Source organism: Pseudoliparis swirei, chromosome 17 (genome assembly GCF_029220125.1).
Source record: "Pseudoliparis swirei isolate HS2019 ecotype Mariana Trench chromosome 17, NWPU_hadal_v1, whole genome shotgun sequence".
NCBI lineage: Eukaryota > Metazoa > Chordata > Actinopteri > Perciformes > Liparidae > Pseudoliparis > Pseudoliparis swirei.
The window spans coordinates 13,584,108-13,606,090 of NC_079404.1; the positions used below are offsets into that span (position 1 = coordinate 13,584,108).

Consider the following 21,983-nt stretch of genomic DNA (forward strand, 5'->3'; position numbering starts at 1 on the left):
AGTGTCAGTCTGGAGCTGCTGTGGCCGGATGGTTCAATGCGGCTTAAAATAGCTGAAACTGATCATTTTCAACGTGCCTTGCTCAGATATGGATGCTTCAGAGTGGCTTGGGACACCTGGTTATTTCAAACTTATTTCAAATGTATATTATATCCAGTTATATTGTTCAAGTGAGACTGAATATGTGATGGTAATGATTGAGGTATCGTCACATCTGAAACATCTGGATGATAAAAGTTTCTCTTGGTGTCCTTGCTTTCTGCACACGCATACGAACACACAAACACACACACAAACACACACACACACACACACACACACACACACACGTGATGGCTGAGAGATTAAAAGGCCAGATATCGTATCCGTAAATGGAAGGGTGAATTTAGTCCGTCAGCGTTTTTTCTGGATACCTTGTATTGTCATTAAATGTTCAACCTAGATCGGCATTCCTGTAACAAATGTGTGTAATGGATAGACATGAAGTATGAACAAGGCTCTTAAATTTGACAGCTCTAATTAATAAGCAATCTGCCTGCCAGCTGCTGTTTCCTGCTCTTTCCTAAAGGGAAATACCACTGACTGGAAGGTTTCAAATCTGTTTTAATTGTTCTCTAGAAAGAAAAGTCAACCGGTTAAAGATACTGAGTCAGCGTGTGACTGGAAAGACTTACTGGTTTGAATTGCTAGACCAGATTGGATCACTGAGCAAGGAAATATAATAAGTCCTCTTGCCATTTATTGTCCTCAACTTAAGCTGGCTGTTATAGATGCTTTAATAAGAATATGATCAGATAGCATAATGTATGCATATATACACTTTTCCCAGTCTTCAGTATTGGCGGGATGATATGGGAGATTTTCATATTTCCGGCAGTGACTCAAACGTTGTATTTTCTACTGAAACAATATGAGAAGATGGTCACGTTAATTTATGTTACAAAGCTTAAAGAAATTGAAGATAACCACGGTGAAATATACAACTCGTAGTCGTAAGACCATGAGTTACTTCACTCATGTGACACTGCTGATGAGCGTTTAATGGCTGATATTGATTGACACGTGTTTGTTTTCATTCATTTTCACATGAGCTGCAGCCAGACTCAACATAAAGACACCAAAACAACCTCCGCGCTGCTTCACACGGCACACATTCACACTGAATCACTAGCTCATGTCGGATCAAATCAAAAATGAATGTGCTTGTATCTAATCGTTGACCTACTTAAAAAGATATCTCTCTACATAAATAACCACAGCATTAGCCTGAGAGGAATATTTCATAACATCTCCAGCTTGGCACGACAATGCAGTCGAGAGGATTTGTATGTGAGAGCTCAAGCATTAAAAAAAAATCTGTTCATTCTGTCAAAGCACCTCCTCTAGTTTTATACTAACCTAGCAGGATACTTGTGGTCTTTTTGTGTGTGTAAAAAGTCACTGAGCTGTTGGTGTTTTCTTTAATCAAACCGCTTTATAGAAAAAATATCCACTCTCCAGTACCTTCCAACACTCGCTGGAATACTGGCCATGAGGCGCACCAGAACAGAGCAATAATGACAATGACACACGCTGCAGCATTTAGCCGGAGGATACATTCTTTTATAAAGATGATATTGCCTTTATCAGTGAGCTTGTCACTGTGGGGGAATTAAGGTGTATAGTATAGCTCTGAATGTATACGTGTATCCAAAGCCAAAATCTCTCACCCGCTGTATATTTGTTTTTTCCTTGATTCATGTAGTCAGAAGGTTTCATTCCTTCTTTCATCAAGCTGTTCGTGTCTGAAGTTTAGTGGAAGAAATGTGTAGTTGAGTGCAAATAATCTGCATTTTGGTTAAATCAAGGAATGGTCAGTGTCGAAAGCTGCTCTGAAAGCCTTCGCAGCCTGAGGATTGCCCGGTGAGTTGGCAGGAGTAGATTTACCACTCGGCGAGGTCAGGAGGCTGAGCTGTTTCTCTCTTTAGCACAGTGCCAGGGAGCTGCACGCCTCCGCCACTGTTTGGGAAGGCATTAAACTATTAGTCCTCATAAAGACACAAAGTAGCCGCCCACTGCTCCGTGGGCTGTTGGTAGTCGGCTAAACAGCTGGTTGTCAGCTATTTAGGGCCGTCATCCCACATTGGGGAAGCTGGAACGAGAAAAGGTTATGCATTATTTGCTTGAAATGTTGCTTTAAAAAACTTCTTTGCTAAATAGTGATTTTTCTGTTGAATGACTTGTCGGCTTTTCAACTGATCGTGGCAGCTCTACAGATATTACAGAATTCTATGAAGCACTTTAACAGAGAAACATGGGACTTCAAATGTTCCCCTGTGGTGAGAAAATGAGAGGCTAGAGTTCTCTCAAGATGGAGATGTTAAAAGAAGAATGAAGGCTGAGGTCATGGCATATGTGATAATATTGGAGAAATAAGAATTGGAAGAGGAAAAGCTGCAACAAGTGGAAAAGAGGATGATTTATGTATTGATGAAGTGTAGGTGGAGAGTGGGAGTGTTTAAGGAGAGGTTCAATTAGTAGTTATGATAATGTCTTGAGAGATTGTTTCCAAGCATAATAAACAAGGATTCATTACAGTATGTTTTGAGGCTGGATTATGTCCAATTAGAATCTATAAGAGTCAAAGAACATAACAAAACACAAATAGAGTGAATAAATTTAAGTGTGTATGTATATATATATATATATATAATGTTTGTTTTTTTAATGGGGCTACTTGACACCGTTGTTCATCAGTAGTTGAGATATCAGTGGCTGCAGTGTTTTGGTTCTCCATTAAATGCTGGCATTCATTTGCTCATCAAAGGTCCTCGTCATGAGAGAGGTTATGACGGAGCAGATGTCTGATGAGTCATACAGTCAGGAAGTTAATTAAAACAATTATATCTTGACTCTGTTATCATCCCACTATGTCTGGTCAGAGACGGAATTAGTTATGTATCGGCCGACTCGCAATGACAACATTAATGATTAACCTGGGATTAACTATAAAAGAAGAACCATAGAAAAGGAAGAGGCGGCGTGTTTGTGAAAAGAGAAGCTGTGCTGTTCAGAAAACCAGACCAAAGGGCAGAGCTGGATATTGAATTTTGTATTGATTGGTCTCAGGCCATGAGCCATAAATGTCCTAAGTTAGAAAATAAATCAATAGGTAATTAGTTTCTTATTGAAATGACCAGGCCCCCCGTATCTTTATGTTAGCAACCCAAACACTGATCCCTTTGTGTAACGTCCCTCCCACCTAATATGTATGCGGTCACACTTTGGACACATTGTTAAATGAGTAGTTCGCTTTGGGAGTTGAATTTTTAAAAAGCTTGGCCGTCAGCTGTTGTAGCCTTGGCTGTAAAAAAAAAAAAAGGGCAAGAATGATGTGGTGTGTGTTTGCTATTGTTAAAAATACATTCATTACATATAAAGCCCAACAACTTAGCAACAGCCCAAGTTGAAACTAATCAAATATTACATTACATTACATCACATGTCATTTAGCTGACGCTTTTATCCAAAGCGACTTCCAATCCTGTTACATTCATTCACCGTAGACGCAGCTACAGGGAGCAAGTCAGGGTTAAGTGTCTTGCTCAAGGACACATCGACTAGGGCGGGGATTGTACCTCAAACCCCCTGATTGAAAGACGGACCTGCTACCCACTGACCCATAGTCGTCAAACCATATTAAGTTATCATCATCCCAATTGTGTAATATGGATATTAGTGAAGGCCACAACCGATAATGCTGAAGGTATCGTCCTAGTAACGGCTGGTGCATCTGTTCTCGATTCTCTGCAGAGGCCGAGCGTGTCTACGGCCTCACGCCCTCCAGCTGGGCCTCTCTCGGCGCCTCATTCCTCATAACGGTCCCTGTGTCTCGCGGTCTGTCTCCTGAGCGCTTCTCTCCGTGGCCGCCTGGTGTTTCACCTGCTCTGTGACACACTGAGAAAGATTTTGCCTGGCACAACTTTAATCGGACAGATTTGCTGCCAGTATGGCGTCTTTTTTCTTTTTTATCATCCAGTTTATCGGTGTGTGTGAAATGCATTTACTCTTTCTGTAAAAATCATATTCAGGCACTGATTATTCTCACCGCACACGGGACCTTTCCTGGCAACACACGGAATATGATATGATGCTGTCTGTTAAATAATACACGAGTTATAGTCTTATCTTTTGTTTTGTTCCTCAGGCGGGGAGCCCGACTTCAGTCAACGCTCCATGCAGTTTCTCCAGGACATCAGTTTCTCCTTCCAGCCAAGACATCTGCAGGTAAAGAACACTTCATTTCACTGATATGAACCGCTGAGGACAGTCGATTGCATCTGCTTTATTGTCTTTTACTGCTGATCGGTGGGCAGAGTTTACCCTTGAGCAATACACTGTCCCTGCGTAAAGTAGCCTTGGTTGCGTGATACTTGCTGTAAGCTTAGATTTGTATAGCAACATGTGTCAACCATTGTTTGGTATTTTCCAAAACCGTTTTCTCCTTTTTTCATTTTTTTCATTTTCAAATGCATGATATTGTTTTCCATTTTCTCTTCTTTTTTTCTCTCCTCATTCCTTCTCCCGCTGTCCCGTATCACTGTCTTCACCCACATTTCTCTTTCATAAACACATGCACACACACTGACACACCAGCAGTCAGGTTCAGGGCTATCAGAAGGAGACTGCAGTGGTTCTGTTGAATTCCAACTGTAAAACATGTCACGGTTCGGGAGGTCTTTCAGTCACCACCCTCTGCACAGACGCCCTCCCGGCCTCGACGCACGCCAAACAACGAGACTGGCTCTCCTTGCTGCGCCCCTCCCCCGTCAACCTCCACCCCAGCGGAGCGCTCAGGTTTTCTGTGTCTCTAAACGACGTGGGCCAACGCGTGGACAGTGTTTGTCGGGGTCTGCACTTCATAGACCGCACCTGCTCCGAGGGAGAGCTGGATCTGAAGCCCGAGCCCTCTCAGTCAACCGGCTCGGGTCGAAGGACGCGCACACTCAACGGCAAGCTGGCTGCAGCACCCACACACCAGATCACAAATCTGACCTTATCAACATGCTCCTACCCCCACCTCGTCCCTGCCTTCACCAACAAATGCATGTTGGGCATCCCTCCCGCTAATGCTCTCCCATCTGCCCCTGCTATCATCGCCCCTCCTCCTCTTCCCAACACCCTCCTGCATCCTCATCACTCTCCCAGCGTCAGCTTCCTCCGTCTCCTCCTCCCCTTCTCTCGGTCCTCTACCTCGGCCCGCCTGCAATGTTCTGAGCTGGGCAACTATGACTCCCACCTGCACATCCCCAAGTCCTCTAGCGTCCTGCTGGAAGGCAGTGAGTCAGGGTTCCATGCCGAGGATCTACTGGGAGATGACGACGTGTTCGAGGAGGACCGACTCAGTACAGGTCCAAGGAGAACGGGCCAGCTGGCCACCCCAAAAACAGTCACCGTAGCTGGGAGTGATGCTCTTTTAGCCCCTCTGTGCTTTATGGATGAGGACGTCGACCTGGACTGCTGCCCATCACCTTTGTCAGAGAAAACGGAGCCACTGTCACCCTGTTCACTATCTGAAGACTGGTGCAGGTGGATGACTATCTGGATGGTGTAATCCACACTCACCCTTCCGGTGACTTAGACCATCCCTGTGCCGTGAGTGGCAGTGAACCCCAGGGCCCTGTGGAGTAGTGGGAGCTTCTCATCCTGTAGTGACACTACCTATAGCAAATATCTTACGCCTGAGAATCATTTGTCCTCAAAACCAAAGCTCGGATTCAAGCTGTTAATCGGGAGAACCTGACGCATAGAGAGATGCTTTAGTCTACACACACTGCAACGCTAGACTGATCCAACCCCTAGAATAGAAATATAACATTCTTTGTTTTCATACCATTTCATATCACTTCAAGGTTACCTCAAGGCTGTGCCATGTTTTTTGCGGCGCTGTCGAGCTGCGTTTAAAAAATGTAATTTGTCAGTGTTACTAGATCGATGGAGCATTAACACGTCTTAGGCTGCAAAAATTGGTGATTTGATTTTGTCTGTAAACTTTAATCTTTTGCAGTAGAGGCAGCACTATAGGGGGCAATGTTAAGGAAAGGATAGAAGGGCAGCGCTCAGGTATATATGTTGTGTTTGTAAATTAAGTGTGTGTTCGTGTAACATAAGCAGACGAGGCACAATAATAGACTTTGAACCAGCGTCTGTTTGATTGGGTCAACAGGGCTGTCATCTTTCTCACATGGCAGTCTGTGTGTAATCTGATGAGTCGAGCCAATCTGTGTCAGGAAGGACAGATTGTGAGTAATATTTCATTCCAGACCAGGTCATGACTGCCTGGCCCCTACAGATCAAGCTGGTTCACGGTAGATGTTACAAAGTCGCCAAGAAATTAAATTTGAGCCCTGCATTTCCAACTCTTATATATTTCAGACGCTGCTTACTGTAATTATTGAAAAGTCCTGCATTGCTTATTTAGGCCTTGTAGTTGTCTTTTTACCTGCCTTTTACTGCCACATCGCTTAATCAGCAGAAAGGCATTAACCTGGAGTCATTTCACCCCTCTGCCATTTGATAAACATGGCCAACCTTTTGAGGTAAATTATAATTATTGTGGTCAGGCTTATGTTTCTTAGCTTTCACTTCCCTTTCACCTTGTTATTGGTGTTTTTACGGCTGGCACGCTCTGCTCATTTGCCTGATCGTCCTCTGTGGTCCTCGTGGTAGAGCGCCAGACACCAACAGACCAACACATGGTTCCATAGAGCTGCTGGTATTCAAAATATCCAGAGCACCTTTTAAGCTTTTGCCTCTTAGAATAAAAACCCTAGCGTCTATGTTATTCCTTAAACCTTCTCCTAAAGCTAGTTTGTGAGCACATTTTATATTTTCTTTTAAGACGAGCGTGGCCACAGAAATGGAGACCAGTAACTTTATTGAGACGTGCGGAGAGGGGAAAGGAGCCCAAATGGAAATGGCTTCCAGTGGAGCTGCCTTTAATTGAAATGTGTTGTTCTCTGATCAGCGTGTCTCTGGCAGGGTGTACAGTAAAGCTTCAACCATTCAGACTGAAAACAGTCTGAGAACAGGAGAGGACAAAACGCCTCAGATGTCACACTCTGCCCTGCACGGTGCACCTCCTCCCCCATTAAAATATGTTGAGCAGAAATGCAAAAATATAGACACATGGTGTCAGAAGATTCATTTGAAAATAAATGAATAATTGTTTCAGGTCCAAGGCAGAGCAATGAATAGCTGTAGGGAAGGGATCTTAATGCAACACATTGCGGTAGGGAGGAGTGCAAAGATAGGATGATGAAGTATGAGGAAACAGACCAAAGTGAACAGGAAGAAAGTGAATATCTCACCAAAGCTGCCAAGCTGGTTTCCCCCTCAGCCTGTGGTACTTTTGCTTCCGGCATCTCATGAGGGAGACTTGGAGTTACGGTTTAAATAACTGCGTGTGCCTTCCTTTGTGCAGCTTGTTGTGGTTGTGTTGTGTTGGAAGAGGCAACCGCAGCTTTTCCCTCGAGGCAATGTCCTGACATTAGCTCCTGAGGTCTTGATGACTTTAGTTTGTGCTTCCTGCAATTTGTGTGTACTTTATGATATTGGCTTGATTTGAGGAGGTAATAGGTTCCTCAAACAACCCTCCAGACATTCATTTTGGTCCTGCAACAAACTTAAAGTCACTGCTTTGGCAGACTGCACCTGGCCTCCTTAACGTGGGTGACTACTGGCTTCTGCCCTCCGACCTGTCAGTGTCCCATATGTGAACTTGGAGGAGCCAGGGTTGCTTTGGTCTGGTATAAAAATGTGATTGTTTTTTGTTGCGGGGTCTGTCAGGGGTTGGTACTGTAGTCTCTACTGAGTTAATCACCAAAAACTAAAACACCAACCCACTGCAACATTAGCACAGGCATTCAATAGCTTTCGAACCCTGTCTCAAATAAACTTTAAATGGAGTCATTGACCAAAAAAGTGAAACTACTTTAACTATATATCTATTTTTCTATCTATCTATTTTTCGATCTGTCTATCTAGTGTGTGTCAGATGTATATTATAAAATAGTAGTGGTGGTTGTAGTACAAATGCAAACTTGATCAAAGGAACCTAAACATTGACTGTGAATAAATACTATTACAATACCCACTTTGATATATTCATTAGTGAATAATATCCCATGTATAAGCCGTTTATAAAAACGGGTCATTAAAGGCAACACTGAGACTTAAGATTGCTGCTGCTACGACTGCAGAGTATCTGAGATTGAAATTGTTTTTTATCTATGTTGTGCTGCGACGTCGCAAGAACACAGGAGGTTATTTTCAAAAAATTTCATTTTGATTTGCAAATGAAGTGCTTTGAATCAAATGAGTTGGACTTGATTGAGGTTATTCGTGTGGGACATGTCTTGTCTTCTGCGTTCAGCATCTCAATGTTTGTGAAACAATGTTCCCACCTGTCCTAATGGCAAGTGTGGCATAAATTTGTATTTTGAACATCTTGTCATATTACTACTAGAGAATGCTTACAAGTCTGCTGACATATCTTTCAAAAGTCACGTTTCCTGGAGTAAATGTCAGCTTTGCCTGCCAACCTTTCTCTTTTTGATCTCCTCCTCTCTTTCCTATTGCAGCTGCCTCCTAGCTTCGTGTTGACTATTTTCTTTGGCTCCTGTAGGATTTGTCACTGTGAAGGGGATGAAGAGAGTCCTCTGATCACACCATGCCACTGCACGGGAAGCCTGCGCTTTGTCCACCAGGCCTGTCTGCAGCAGTGGATCAAGAGCTCTGACACTCGCTGCTGTGAGCTCTGTAAATATGAGTTCATCATGGAGACCAAGCTCAAACCGCTGCGCAAGGTAAGACATAGTTTGTGTGTGCGTGTGCATATTTGTCTTTGCTGCACCAAGTGTCCCAACTTGGCTCATGTCACTCCTCCGATGTGAAGCAGAAAATGCCAAAAGCTGCCTCCAATCTGTCACACGGATAACATGACACCAATTGTTTCAACTGTCTTAATAAGTGGAACTTGTTGGGCAGAAGGAGGCAGAGATGGTACACTCCCATTAAAGGCTCTTATCAATCGCTGTGGCCTGGAGATAGCAGGACACTAATTAAAACGACTTCACCCTTCATTAGCTGCACAAAGGGCCTTGAAGAAATGCTCAGCTGTTAATGGCTTCTGAATGCCACTGCTGAATATTGAAGTTGTTCAAAGAAGAGATGAGGATGTCGGTCTCTGTATAAAGTCTTGATTAACAGAAGCTTGGTTTCCTGTCACCCTGCTTCTCTTCAAAGTGACCCTGCCACCAGAGGAATGCATGTTAGATGTTGAGAGGCGATGCAGCTTATTTACAGAACTGATCCGATGGTGCTGGCATTGTATGTTGAGCTTTCCTTGTACCGTCGGGCTCAGGTGCCGATAATGGGGATGATTGTGAAGCAAATGACGGACACGGTCTCTGGCCTCTGTGAGCTGGGCACTTCTCGTCCCCGTTATATCTGCTGTGCAAAGAAACTTTTTGTTGCGTAGGATCTGGATCACAGAAGCTAAACGTTCTCCGTCAAATATGTCGCTCACTCTGAGCTGCTCCAGAACGGAGAGCCAGCAGTTGTCTTGCTTGGAGTGTCGAGTGTGTGTTGGAACGCTCCTGTCTCTGCGTGTGAATGTCTAGTTGATCTCCTCAAATGTCCTTCTTTTGTCCTCTTCCCGCTCTCTGTCGCAGTGGGAGAAGCTACAGATGACGGCGAGCGAAAGAAGGAAGATCATGTGTTCGGTCACCTTCCATGTCATCGCCATCACCTGCGTGGTTTGGTCGCTCTACGTCCTCATCGACAGAACAGCGGAGGAAATCAAACAAGGTCAGCACAGACTGGGACGCACACACAAACATTGACGTAACGTTGTTGTTGTTGTTGTCTGTGTTCGATGTCGTCCATTCCAGAATGTCTCCAAGTTATCCATGTATAGTATTTAATGACGCACCTGCATGACTAGTGTTATTTCAGCACTGTGTGTATTGAATAGGGTGAAATATTCTCTCAGACTGGAACATATGTTGGCGTAATTCACTTGCAGAAGCGCCGTGGGCTTCAAAGGCCCGAACAGACGTGTAGACGAGTGTGCTGAGATTCTTTCAGAGATTCTTTTCTGTCCGTTTGTATTTTGGAATTTCACTTAAATTCAGTTCGCTTTGATTCCAGACCTGCAGTCCATAAAAGTTCAGAGATAAAGAAAAAAGAGATTTTAAAAGTAGATATTTACAGCCATCATTATGAGATCCAATTTGAGATGGTGACTTTCAGACTGAGGTGGTTTTGGTTCATCGATAACTTCTTCAAGGCAGTTAAGTCAGGTTTTGTGCGATGTGAATTAGAATTACGAGTTGAAAGTCGCTTCAGTGATTAGTCTCGTCAACAAAAGGCCCTCACAACGATACAAATAATTTGAAGTGTGTGTTGCTGTTTCTATATCTTTGTGCCAAGAGTTATATGAGAAGATTGACACCACTCTAGTATATTTATACTATATTTGAAGCTATTTAAAGCTAATCTTTAGTTCGGATAAAGACTGGAAACCGCTCGGCTGGCTGTCTAAAGGTAACAAAGTGTTACTTTGGACGGGTGTGCCTGATTGAACAAATGGGATATAACATGTCAGATAGTGAACCGACCGGCTGCTGACTGTAGATGGTTTAAGCCAATGGTCAGTAGAGCGTTCTCGTATTTTCAAACCTTTAAAGTAAGAGGAAAACCGGCTGCTCCTTATTTCCATCTCTACCAAAGTGGTCGGCAGCACTGAGGCACAGATAGATTGATTGACGGAGCGCGGCGCTCTCGTTATCGAGGCTAAAAATGGAGGCGGCTGCTTTAATGATGAGCTGTTGGATCATCCGCTGGCATCATGTCTGCTGCCGCTCACTCCTCTTTGGCATATTTGTTGCTTCTGAGACGGCGTGCAGATGGAAGGGCAGGCTGTGCCTGTTAAGCTCGACCTGATGATTCAGATTTGTTCGAGTCCCAATGGGCTGTCGGGTTCGATCACCATGGTGATGCCAAATAGCTTACCACCAGTCCAGTCTGTCCTCTGCTAAGTCGCGCAGAGACACGGTTATGTTTGTCTCTCAATTTGCTTGCAAAGATTCATAAGATCTAATATGCCTTGAAATGTTTTCCATTGTCTATTTTCATTTGTGAAAAGGCGTTAATGTTTATGACTGCATGATGAGTGACATCTAACTGTAATACTTTACTTGAATTTCTGCGCATTTCTCTCAATCTGTTTGTGTGTCTTTGGTGAAACGTGATACTTACACTTTCTTTACGCATGCAGCCGGAAGAATCCCAGGTAAAAATTTCAACTTTGGCCCTTTGGCTTTCAAATTGTGTTTTTCCCGTCAGCTTTCAGCTGTGTGGTTCTTTTCCAACTGCACTTTCCTTCCCTTTTCCTTCCCTTTTCCTTCCCTTTCCTTCCCTTGTCTGCCTTGATTTCAGGATAAAAATAATGCTTCCTTACCCTTAAAGCCGAATATATATTCACACCACTTCGCTGAATGTTCCAAACTAATGAATGCAGACAGACACTGAGTCGAGGAACATGCAGGGATTTATGTTCTGTGTTATACTCTGTGACTTAATTAAAAGAAAACTCACTGACCTATTCTCACACAACAAATAACACGTTAAGCTCTCCTCATAAAATTATATAAGCATAGTTAATACCTGACCGGTTATACTATGTTCACTTGGTTTGAATTGGTATTCTTCCCACTATATGAAGCATTTTTGTATTTCATGCCGTATAATTATTCTATCATCAAGGATAGGATTTAGTCATTCAATTGTGGAAATTCTTTTCCTTTTAATATCTCAAACTACCTCAAATATTGAAGCCAACAGCTGTGCATTTTTAAAAGACTATTGTTCTCAACTTTGTTTGTTTTTTAAAGATCCTTTTTATGTCTTTGTGCTGCAGCTTGTTAAAAATAGTGACACTTCCCATAATTTAAATATATTTGACCTCTTACTTGGAGCTTTATGTTTTATGGGTTTTGCAATTTGCAGAAATGATGCTGCCTCAGGAGGCATGAACATGTTTTGGCACAGTTTCGCAAATTTACGAAAAATCCCCATTTGTAAAGCCTGCTGTAATGTTGTCTTGGTTTAGTGGTGTTCATGTGTTCTTTTCAAGCAATCATTCTTTTTGTTATATATATTAGTTTTTGGGGGCATTTGATGCCTTAAATGGACAGAAACATTGGAGAGATGACAGGACGTGAAGGGCCACCAGGGAGCACCTATCGGTTTTTATACATGTTGCCTTAAGGTTTGCAGACGTAAAACCTGCATGGGATAGATACACAATGAATATTTATTTATGTTATTTTTATTTAGCTGTACTGGCTGACTGTTCTTAAAAGTAGTCGGCGACAATTACATGTTGTGTCACATGGTGAATATATGCAATTGATGTGATTAATTTTCTACAAATCAATTGAGAGATAGTATCTAATTCAGTGAATTAAATATCTGAGTGATCAGGAAACATCACATTCATGCAATAGTGATGATGAAATGCAGTTATTTCGTAACATGCACCAGTCAAACATGGACCAGAAAAGAAATGATGCAAAACAAATGCAAACCAGTTTCTTGTTTGTCTGCTCTCTGGTCCTCAGGACTCCTGGAATGGCCGTTCTGGACCAAACTGGTGGTGGTGGCCATCGGCTTTACGGGAGGGCTGGTGTTCATGTACGTCCAGTGTAAAGTCTACATTCATCTATGGAGGAGACTCAAGGCATACAACCGGGTCATATACGTCCAGAACCGGCCAGACACGTGTAAAAAGCTGGTACTGGAGAAGCCGCCCCTCATGGAGCCGAGTCTGGAGAACAAGGAAGCTCTGGTGCCAACCCTGTCGGACACAAACTCCTCCCAGTACACAGAGACAGAGGACTACAGTATGGAGGTGCTCCATGTCTGACCACTCAGCCCATGCCATTAGTCGTCTTACTCATACTTTACACACAGACAAGCCCACAGTGAAGAGCAGCCATTGTGGAAATGGCCTTCCTCTGATCCCAGACTGACCCACTGTCCTCCTCTGGACGTCTTATATTCCCTTAACATTCGTCCACAGAGACCGACAGACAATGACTACCTTCTTCTATCCACATTCCTCCTACCTTATACCTTATTCCTCCACCTGCACCCTGAATCCACACCTCGCTCCTTTCCTAGGACCATTTTTTTCTGACTTCAATAAGAGGCCTGGAGCATAACACTTTATACACACACACACCCACACTTGTTTGTACACCTCTGGGAGAGCAGGACTGAGACAAATGGACTCACAAATAGCCCAGGAGGTCGACATATTTCTGATGCGTGGTTTCTTCGCTTGTGGGTTTGTTAGATTTGTTTGTTTTTACCTCCTGTGAGTTTCGGGATCAGTATGTAGCGCCACCCATCGGATCTCTGGAACATTCCAGCTACTGCCATCTCTTTTGCTGTGGTCTGTCAACCCTGAGCTGGTCTGGATCCGACCAGACCATAATCTGGACATGCATTGAAGCACTTTTGTTTTTTAGTTCCCGCCACAAATCCCTTCCCTCCCTCTTGCCCTTGTGTTTTCTTTAACATGAATTAAGTCTTACTGTATATGTTGTACATGCAGGAGAGCACATTCAAATTAAAAGTTCCAGTTTTATTTGACTTTTCTTCATAGACACATATATTAAGCCTCCTGTGGATGACAAAAAAGGGAATGGGTGTTAAAGAAATGGAATTATGCTGAAAGAAACATCTGAGTGCATTATTCAAAATAGAAAAAAATAACTTGTGAACATGACATCAGACTCAAAGCTCTAATGCAGATCATGGAAATTCCAGCCAGATGACTTCTGTACCCCAACATGAACTTTCTGAAGGCTTTGAGAATGTAAACTTTAAAAAACGAAATAAAACTAAACTAAACAAAAAATATATAAAAAAGAAAAGCACGATTTTTTTACTTGTTACAGGAAAATGCGTGATGATGTCCATGTGTTGAACATTGCGAGAGCCTTTGGGCTTAAACGGCACCGCTCCTGTTTTTCTATCATGCGAATGACACAGTATTTACGGTGTGATATTCCATGTGCAGTTTTTAATATGCTGATTTGTTTGATTAGTCACGGGATACGCCCTCGGGAATTCACAGCCGCCTATTTCCAGTCTGTCCCATCGGTCAGGCTGTGCATTGATTGATCCCAAATGGATAGTTTTGATTAAAAAGCAGGCTGTAACTGTATTTGAATTTGACTGCTGACTTGATTTCTGCTCCGCAGGACCCACACAATTAATTACAATCCATTCCTTCAGTTATGTTGACAGGCTTCAGAGTATAAGGTGAAAGATCTGGTTATTATCGAGCGTTTCAGAGGAGCAGAAGTCTCCGTTTCAGCGAAAGTTTCTCTCCTCTTTTTGCCAGACTCTTATCACCTGATAGTGTCTATTTTAATATCTAATCACAAGACTACCAGAATGTTGCCTCCCGTTGGATGGAGCGTTAACTTCTTCTCACATCTGGCCACAAGTGAGAGACAAATTGCCCCCAAACCTTTATTTAATTTCTAAAAGAAAGCACAACTTAAATACTGTCACCGCATTATTTCAGCATTCAAGACGATTTTTGTATGGATGCAACAATTTAGCTTGTTGCATTCATGAACATGCATACATTTGCTGCCTGTGACAGATGCAGTTTGAGTCGTCGCGCTCGCTGGAGAGCCGCCTGCTGGCGAGAAGCCGAAGGTGCAGTCGGTTGTAGGCAGCAGTTGATTTCTCAGGGCCATCTGTTTGGGGGCTTACAGTCATTGTAAGTGCTTTGTGTATGTGGGAGCACAGTGATGCCAGGCTCATGTTGAGCCTCACAGCCATTCCAGCAAAACACACACACACACACACACACACACACACACAAAACAGTCTTTGAAACCAGTGTACTGTCTGTGAACAACGATGGTCAAACAACATGTGTGACAATTACTGCTCAGCAGCAGCAAAAACTCAAATCCGTGCTTTGGTTTTTGCAACAATTCATACTGTACTTGTGTATATGCCCCACGGTGACTTGAGATCTGGAGTCTAATATAATTGTAATACATAATATGAGCTGAGGGATTTTTATGTGTGTTGGATTAAGACCTAGTAATGAGAAGCTCAGTGCAAATAGATGGATAAAAAGTGCAATTACCCTTTTGTTGATATTCTATTCTATAGTTATGTAATGGTGTTTAATGTCCAGGCTGTCCTCTGGGTATCAAATGATTATTTCTTCATTTTGTGTTGTATTTATTTTAAAAAGAAAACGAGTACAATTTGTTCATTTAAAAACAAAAACACTTTCATTAGTAATTGTATGCAACTTACACTCGTTTTCCCAGGCATGAATACCTGAACATCACTTTATTCTTTTGTTTTCAGTTCAGATATTAGAGTTGTAAAAATCTTGATTGTGAATATCTGCGCTACTGTCTTGCTTTTTAAAATGCTTGATGAATTATGTGCTAAATGTATAGACATTTAACCTCAGAATTACATTTAAGCATGTCATATTTGTCAAATAAACAACATTGAATAATTAGACGTAGTTTCCATGAGATTGAAGATAAAAGATGGACAGTAGATTGTGATTATTTGTTTTGCTTTCTACTCACAGGAGCTGGCTCCTTTTATGAAGTCTTAGACAGAAGATTTGAGGCCACGTTGGGACGCTTTCCCCTCACAGCAGCTTTTTCTTTCTCAGTGTCTCTAGTCATTAATTGATTTCCCCGTTTTATAATCCAATTACTTTGTCTTGACCCTGTCACGTTTGATCATGTCTGGGAATAGTGTAACTTGCATAAAGCTACATTTGTTTACTACTGACTGGACTTGAACATATGACTGTTCCCCTGTCTTATGATATCATTCCACAAGTTTGTCTGTGAATTTAATTTGGAATAGTAACTGTAAAAAATTGTAAACGTACTTATGTTTTTTAAATAAACATTGATGTATTTTCAGTTTAATTTCCCATTTTTGAACAAAGTATGTAGAATTAAAAAGAACCAAATAAAAATGTTACTTTTAACGCTTTGTGTCTTTCAATGCAAGCCATGTATTTTTTATTTTGGGAACAGGATTTGTTAGTGGCACTGTTACACAATGTATAAAGAGGTTAATATTTCAGTATTATCAGATGTGAAGCAGTTTAACGTCTTCTGTTTCACACTACTGAAGATGGATGAGACAAAAATAAAAAAGTAAAGTTGAGGCTTTTTGTATTATCAGCACATTTTCATATACAGGAGTATCACAGTAAGGCACTCGGGTGACAGAGTCGGTGATAGCGGCAGAACTTCAATGTGCTTTTGGCAAAACATTTTGCTGACTCATGATTTTATTCCTCAAACAGCAACACTGTTTGGAATTTGGTCGGGGGACATGTTGAAGTAAGGCAGCTTCTTTTTGTCGTTCCTCTTCTTGATGGAGCTGCATATCTCTGCCAGCTGCTTCCTGAACGTCTCCATGGCCGCCTTCACTGGTTTCTCTATGAAGTGCTCATTGGGATACATGCCCAGGTACAGCTGCAAGGAGAGAGGGAAGACGGGTCATTCAGGAGACGTGCTGTCAGGAAGGAAGGACGTATTGAAGGAGAGCGGCGCTTCTTGGAAATGTACTCCATCAGCGCCACCTCCACCGCTCAAAGTCGAGGAATCCTGGACCACATTGTAAAGATGCTTGGCCAGTGGTCCTCCTCCGCGTACCTCTCCTACATCTGCTCCAATCTAACGACAACAGAAACGTCCACCGGCATTCTTCTTCATGAAGCCATCTTTTAGGGGTTTCAGAAGGGACGGCACCCACTCACGAGTCTCCACCACCGCCATTCCCTCCAGCCACTGGACACCAGCAGTCTCTCATCGCATCTCTCTGACTTTCTTTCCACGACCCCCTTCACCCTTCTTGTTCCTGCTCCCCTACATCCCCTCATCCCTCAACCCCTTTCCACTACCTTAATCCAACCCTCACGTTCCATCGCGCAATAAACCAACTGTAAGCTGTTCCATACCTCTCCCTCCTGGTACTGGCTGAGGGCCCAGACGGCCCCCAGGTGCCAGCTGGAACGTCCGCGATCAGGAAGGCTCTCGATGATCAAGTTCACATTTGCCAGACCCTTCTCCTTGGGCGGGGGCTTTCTCATGGTAGATGGAGCGTTGGGGATCCAGGAATACCAGTCATACTACACAAAATGTACACAAAGATACAGAATGTGAATGCAGTAATAATAACTCAGGTATTGTGCTCTTTACTCCACTCCATGTATTTGACATCTGTGATTGATTACAAATAAATTTAGAAAATACTATGCATTGTTAAATAATAAACCAGTTAACATTCCTTACTCCAAAAACTAGTTTGGGCTCATTCGATGGATAAGCATTTATTTCACCAGATGTTGATCTATTACTCACCTGTCCAAAGTTGACCGCGGCATGCTGGGCCGAAGCAGTGAACACAATGACAGTCAGATACTCTGTCAGCTCCTCGCGTGATTTCAGGAACTTGGGAAATTCTGTGCACAGATAAGATTTACAAAGTGACCTTAAGTCTCTACGAGAACACTGTGTGAAATATCCTTGCACAATGCAGACAATGGAGAAACACAGCGAGGGTTTGGCCACACTGCAGCAGTGACACCATCATCCTGTGGCTTCCTGTCTTCCCCCTGAAACTATTCATCTAAACAGAACAGCTATGAATTTGAAATGCTGTCTGTTCCCTGACATACATGTCTTCTCCAGAAAACCCAACACTAATACTAAATAGAATAGGTTAAGTGAGCAGCTTTTGTCCGAAAATAAAAATATGAAAATAAACTTAAAATATTGATTAGTTGCTGTATTTTGATTGTTGTTTCAACACTAAAAGAAAGAATAATGTTTACCAACCACATTGATCGAGGTCCTGCATACCGAAGCTGCACACATCTTTAACGAAGGCCTGGATTTCTACGTCTGCCTGCACCGTCTCATCACTGGTGTAGTAAATATGCACCACATCAGACACAAAACTGCCAGAAAGAAAACAGGACAGCAGTCAGGCATAGGTCAAATAAATAATGCTTTACCACACATACACACACACAGAGAGAAATGTCCCCACACTGTGTATCTGTTGTTCTGGCTGTTTTCTGTCCTTTCAAACACACACACTATGCTTCAGTGCTGTCTATACAAAGTCCTCCAAAGAGTTGTTCATCACCTTTTGGTGGCCTCCCACACTCTGTAGCCGTCATCTCTGTAGAAGTAGGTGGGCAGCTCCTCCTTGTCGTCCACACCGCGGGCCTTGATAATATCCGGGAAGCACAGAGACCTGAAAGTCAGAGACTTCGTGGCCTTTTGAATCATCTGGACGTGACCGCCTCCACCTGTTGCGTTTGCCTTGACGAGGATGGAGAAGATACAGCATCACTCTCATTCCTCTCGCAGCTAATGATGGTGCTTTTGAGAATTTGTTACTGAATGCACCATGACCCATTTAAAGAGAAGAAGTCACTTGAGTCTACAGTATAACTTGACATGTCATTTCATTATTGGAAAATAAAAAAAAGCCTTTTGTGGTTCTTTTCCTGTATGTTGTTTCTGACCTTGTCAAAGATGCCGCACTCACAGATGAGCTGCTCTCTGGCCTTGGTGTTGATAGCCATGGTAAAACGAATGTGTGGGATAAGTAGCTGGGAGAAAGAACATCCATCCATGAATCAGTCAGTCAAATGAATCAATCAGTCAGTTGATCAGCCAGAGTGTTACCTTATACACAGGGTGAACAGCAGGGAGCTGCCTGTACATGGCAACACCAAACACCTCTGTGATCAGATGAGTCCTGAGCAGGTGTGTGATGGTCTGGTGGTACTGGAAGTCGGCGGAGCGGACCCAGATCTTAGCCAGCAGCCAGTCGTACTGACCATCAGTGGGCAGGAAGATCGGTTGGTCTTTCCCTGGAGTCTGCCCAAGCTGGGAAAACACAAAGGTTAATTGATTTATACTGAAGTGTTTCGCCTCATGTAATGCTCAGCGTCACTGTACCTGTATGGCTATGGGCATGATCTTGTTCTGAGTGTTCTTGTAAAGCAGACAGATCGGAGCTGCCAGGTACTGCAGAGTGCACGGGTCTGTGCGGTTAGGACTGATGCCTTCCAACACCTCGTAGTCCACGATGTAGATGTTACCTGCCTGGAGCCAGAACGGTGATCGGCATTATACGTCAGCGGGAGAATTGAAGTGAGACATAACTGAATGGGTTCATAGAAACCGACATTGTTTACCTCTATTTCCTGCTCCAGAGTCAGCTCCCTCTCCAGGCTGACAGACACCATCTTATGAGTGACGGGAAACTTGTCAGGAAGTTTGAAGCACTTTTGGAACATTATGGGGTTGCAGCCGTTTAGAAATTGGTACCCGAACATGAAGTCCTCCTTCCAGTGTTGCATCACATACTCTGGATATAATGAATATTATATAAGAAAGACAAAATAAGAAATCATATCATGTTATAAAATATCATATAATATAGTATATGTGAGGCTGACCTGAGATTGTGTTTTTTATTCTCACAAAGATCCTCTCAAAGTCTGCAAAGTCACTCCAGGAGGACTGGAACATGTGCATGAACTGGTTCATACACAGGTTCTCTATTCTGGAAAGTCAGCAACATCATGATTAGCATTTTCAAAGAGTTGACATGTTTACAGAAGTACTGCATGATGCAAAAAGTTTGGGATTTATTTTCTTATTGTGTGCATGTGCAAGCTCTCACGCCGGCATGAAAGCTCAATGCAAATGTCCATGGTAATAAACACACAATGACCCTTCTGTTTTCCCAGGAAATCATGAATATAGAAAATAGCTTGAGCTCAACACTTGGTCACGCCATCATGAAAGCTAAAAAAACATCTCAGGGGTTAAAGCTCCACTGACTCATTCTGCTTTGTCCTGAGGGGGTATCGACAGCTGGTAAACCTTTTAGAGCGTTACTACAGCGGCCTGTTTGAGGGAGCACGTACGCCTTACTGTAGTTCAGTATGAAGTCCACTCCCTTCTCACTGTCAAACTGGACGTCACGGGGCAAGTCCTTGTGTCTGTCAGCATCTATGCTCATCGGGAAGCCTGGCTGCCACTCCTTCCACCTGAAGAGGACAGCGGAGTTGTGAGTAAGCAGCCTCCGCCTTCTGTGACACACAGCCACACACTGCATGTGCAGAGGGAACTTGCCTGTAGGTTTTCCTCCTCTTGTCCAGCTCTTTTTGGCGATGCTGCTTGACCAGGCTCGTCTTATCATCCTGAGGCAGATGTGCTGCAACAGACACAAGACATGAGGGATGGGACAGAGACTCTGATGCCCGAGAGGGGGCAGGCGGCCTGTTAGGCAAACAAAACTAAATGAGCTGATGTACCTCTTCCGTCTCGCAGCACCACTTCCTTGTCGTCCACCAGCCAGTGGAAGCAAGGGAACTCCAGGTAATCTCCGGACGGGGTCTTGACTGTGATGTAACTGCAGTACCAGTCATCCTGCACCCAGTACTTCTTCTTCTCAATCTTCACCAACAAAATCTCCCCGAGGTCCTCCCCGACCCTCACGTCATAAGAGTCCACCTGCAATTTAATCAGCGGCTAAATAAATAAGCTTATAGGATATCAAATATATAAAATAGGGTGAATTGGGGTGTGTATTGTTAGTTTTTGTTGTAGAATACATTTCACGTGTCACTACAAGAAAATATCAACGGCACATGTGCTTTTTGTGAGAAACATTAATTGCACAGGTAATATGTGAAAATGATTTAGTATTATAATAAAACATTATTTCGGTCAATTAAATATATTTCTCAACTGTATTAAGAATGCTAAGCTGATGCTACATTTTTATTTTGATCCCTCGTCACACCTTGAACCTCTTTTAACCACCTTTGCTTCATTTTATTTATTTTGATCTCTATTTTATTGGTTACATTGAGATTGTCTTTATCTTTTATGTTTTCATTGTGAAACACAAATAAACTACTTATATTTATTTTTTACTTATAGTTGTAGTGTATTGAGTCAAGAATAAATGTTTGTGCATTGTGGAAAGACCTCCACTTTAGTAATTTTAAAATACCAGTTTTTTTAAAAGCTGCTCATATTTTCACATTCAGATAAGCAGAAGTTTTTTGAGACTTGTGTATCTCTACTAGTTGTTAGTTTCCCCTCCAAAAGAAAAGTTGGTGGTTTTCAAGTGACATCTCTGTCGTAACGTCTTCCTCTTTCATGTCAGCGTGTTAACAATCTCCCCCAGCGTCTGTGAGTGGTTGCTCGCCATTCATCAGAAATGAAAGAACAAAATGTGTTTGATGAAAGAATAAAATGTGTTTGTCACACGGCTCTACAGCAGTGTAACATCACTTACCGCCCCCCTCTCAAAGTCATTGTACAGAGCTTTGTCCAGCAGCGTTCTCTCGCTGCATCCCTCCGTGCCCACCAAAGTGATGTAGATATAATCATCCGTCCCTGCGAACCACTGGCTCCCTGTGGAAACAGTCACTGTGTAAGAAGGCATGGCGGTCCCACAGCTCCAACCGACCCTCTGAAGATGAAGAAATCTGCAGAGAAGCTACAACCACCCACGAAATGTCTGCCTCAAAATGTGAGGAAAGGCAAGTGTCCCCTTCTTCAAAACATTCTCTCTTTCACTGACGTGCACTTCTCAATTCTCTTGCAAAACTCAAATATGTAGTCAGGAAGAAGAGGGAGGTGCAGGAGATGTACCTCCGCCCTCATACTGTTAATGAGGTCTGAATATAATACGACTGTCCTTCCTCAATACGTTATCAGTGATTTCCATTGAGCAGACATGAATGTGGTGTCAGGTGCCTTATGGCAGAGGGTTGATATCGAATTCATCGGCTTTGTCTGCAAACAGGAGGGCGTTTC

The 21,983-nt window shown here is 42.9% G+C and overlaps 2 protein-coding genes across 8 annotated transcripts in view; one reads left to right on the forward strand and one right to left on the reverse strand.

Moving 5' to 3' along the window:
* The window catches only part of marchf8 (membrane-associated ring finger (C3HC4) 8), a 57,131-nt gene extending 43,435 nt beyond the window's left edge, over positions 1-13,696 (forward strand). For 2 of the 7 annotated variants that reach the window (XM_056435202.1, XM_056435204.1), the window contains 6 exons: positions 4,187-4,266; positions 4,639-5,568; positions 8,666-8,846; positions 9,714-9,849; positions 11,321-11,335; positions 12,666-13,696. In XM_056435202.1, the coding sequence (XP_056291177.1) occupies positions 4,187-4,266; positions 4,639-5,568; positions 8,666-8,846; positions 9,714-9,849; positions 11,321-11,335; positions 12,666-12,970 (1,647 nt within the window). In that variant the 3' untranslated portion in view covers positions 12,971-13,696. The remainder of the gene's footprint in view (positions 1-4,186; positions 4,267-4,638; positions 5,569-8,665; positions 8,847-9,713; positions 9,850-11,320; positions 11,336-12,665) is intronic. The other 5 variants (XM_056435205.1, XM_056435207.1, XM_056435206.1 and 2 more) reach the window with 3 other exon arrangements.
* Positions 13,697-16,275: 2,579 nt separating this feature from the next.
* alox5a (arachidonate 5-lipoxygenase a) lies at positions 16,276-21,926 on the reverse strand. The gene is made up of 14 exons (XM_056435201.1): positions 21,460-21,926; positions 20,468-20,666; positions 20,286-20,367; positions 20,078-20,200; positions 19,604-19,710; positions 19,340-19,512; positions 19,101-19,247; positions 18,825-19,028; positions 18,662-18,748; positions 18,277-18,455; positions 17,964-18,085; positions 17,487-17,587; positions 17,084-17,254; positions 16,276-16,598 (listed from the first exon to the last, which is right to left on the reverse strand). The coding sequence occupies exons 1-14, from the start codon at positions 21,607-21,609 to the stop codon at positions 16,419-16,421; spliced, it is 2,025 nt and encodes a 674-aa protein (XP_056291176.1). The 5' UTR covers positions 21,610-21,926; the 3' UTR covers positions 16,276-16,418.
* Between the last annotated feature and the right edge of the window lie 57 nt (positions 21,927-21,983).

Excerpts from the sequence above, each read along its gene's own strand:
- alox5a (XM_056435201.1), bottom strand. The coding sequence starts at position 21,609 with ATGCCTTCTTACACAGTGACTGTTTCCACAGGGAGCCAGTGGTTCGCA. Across the intron at positions 20,368-20,467 it reads GGTGCTGCGAGACGGAAGAG|CACATCTGCCTCAGGATGAT; the intron begins GTACATCAGCTC and ends TGTCTGTTGCAG. Across the intron at positions 19,248-19,339 it reads CTCTGGAGCAGGAAATAGAG|GCAGGTAACATCTACATCGT; the intron begins GTAAACAATGTC and ends TTCTGGCTCCAG.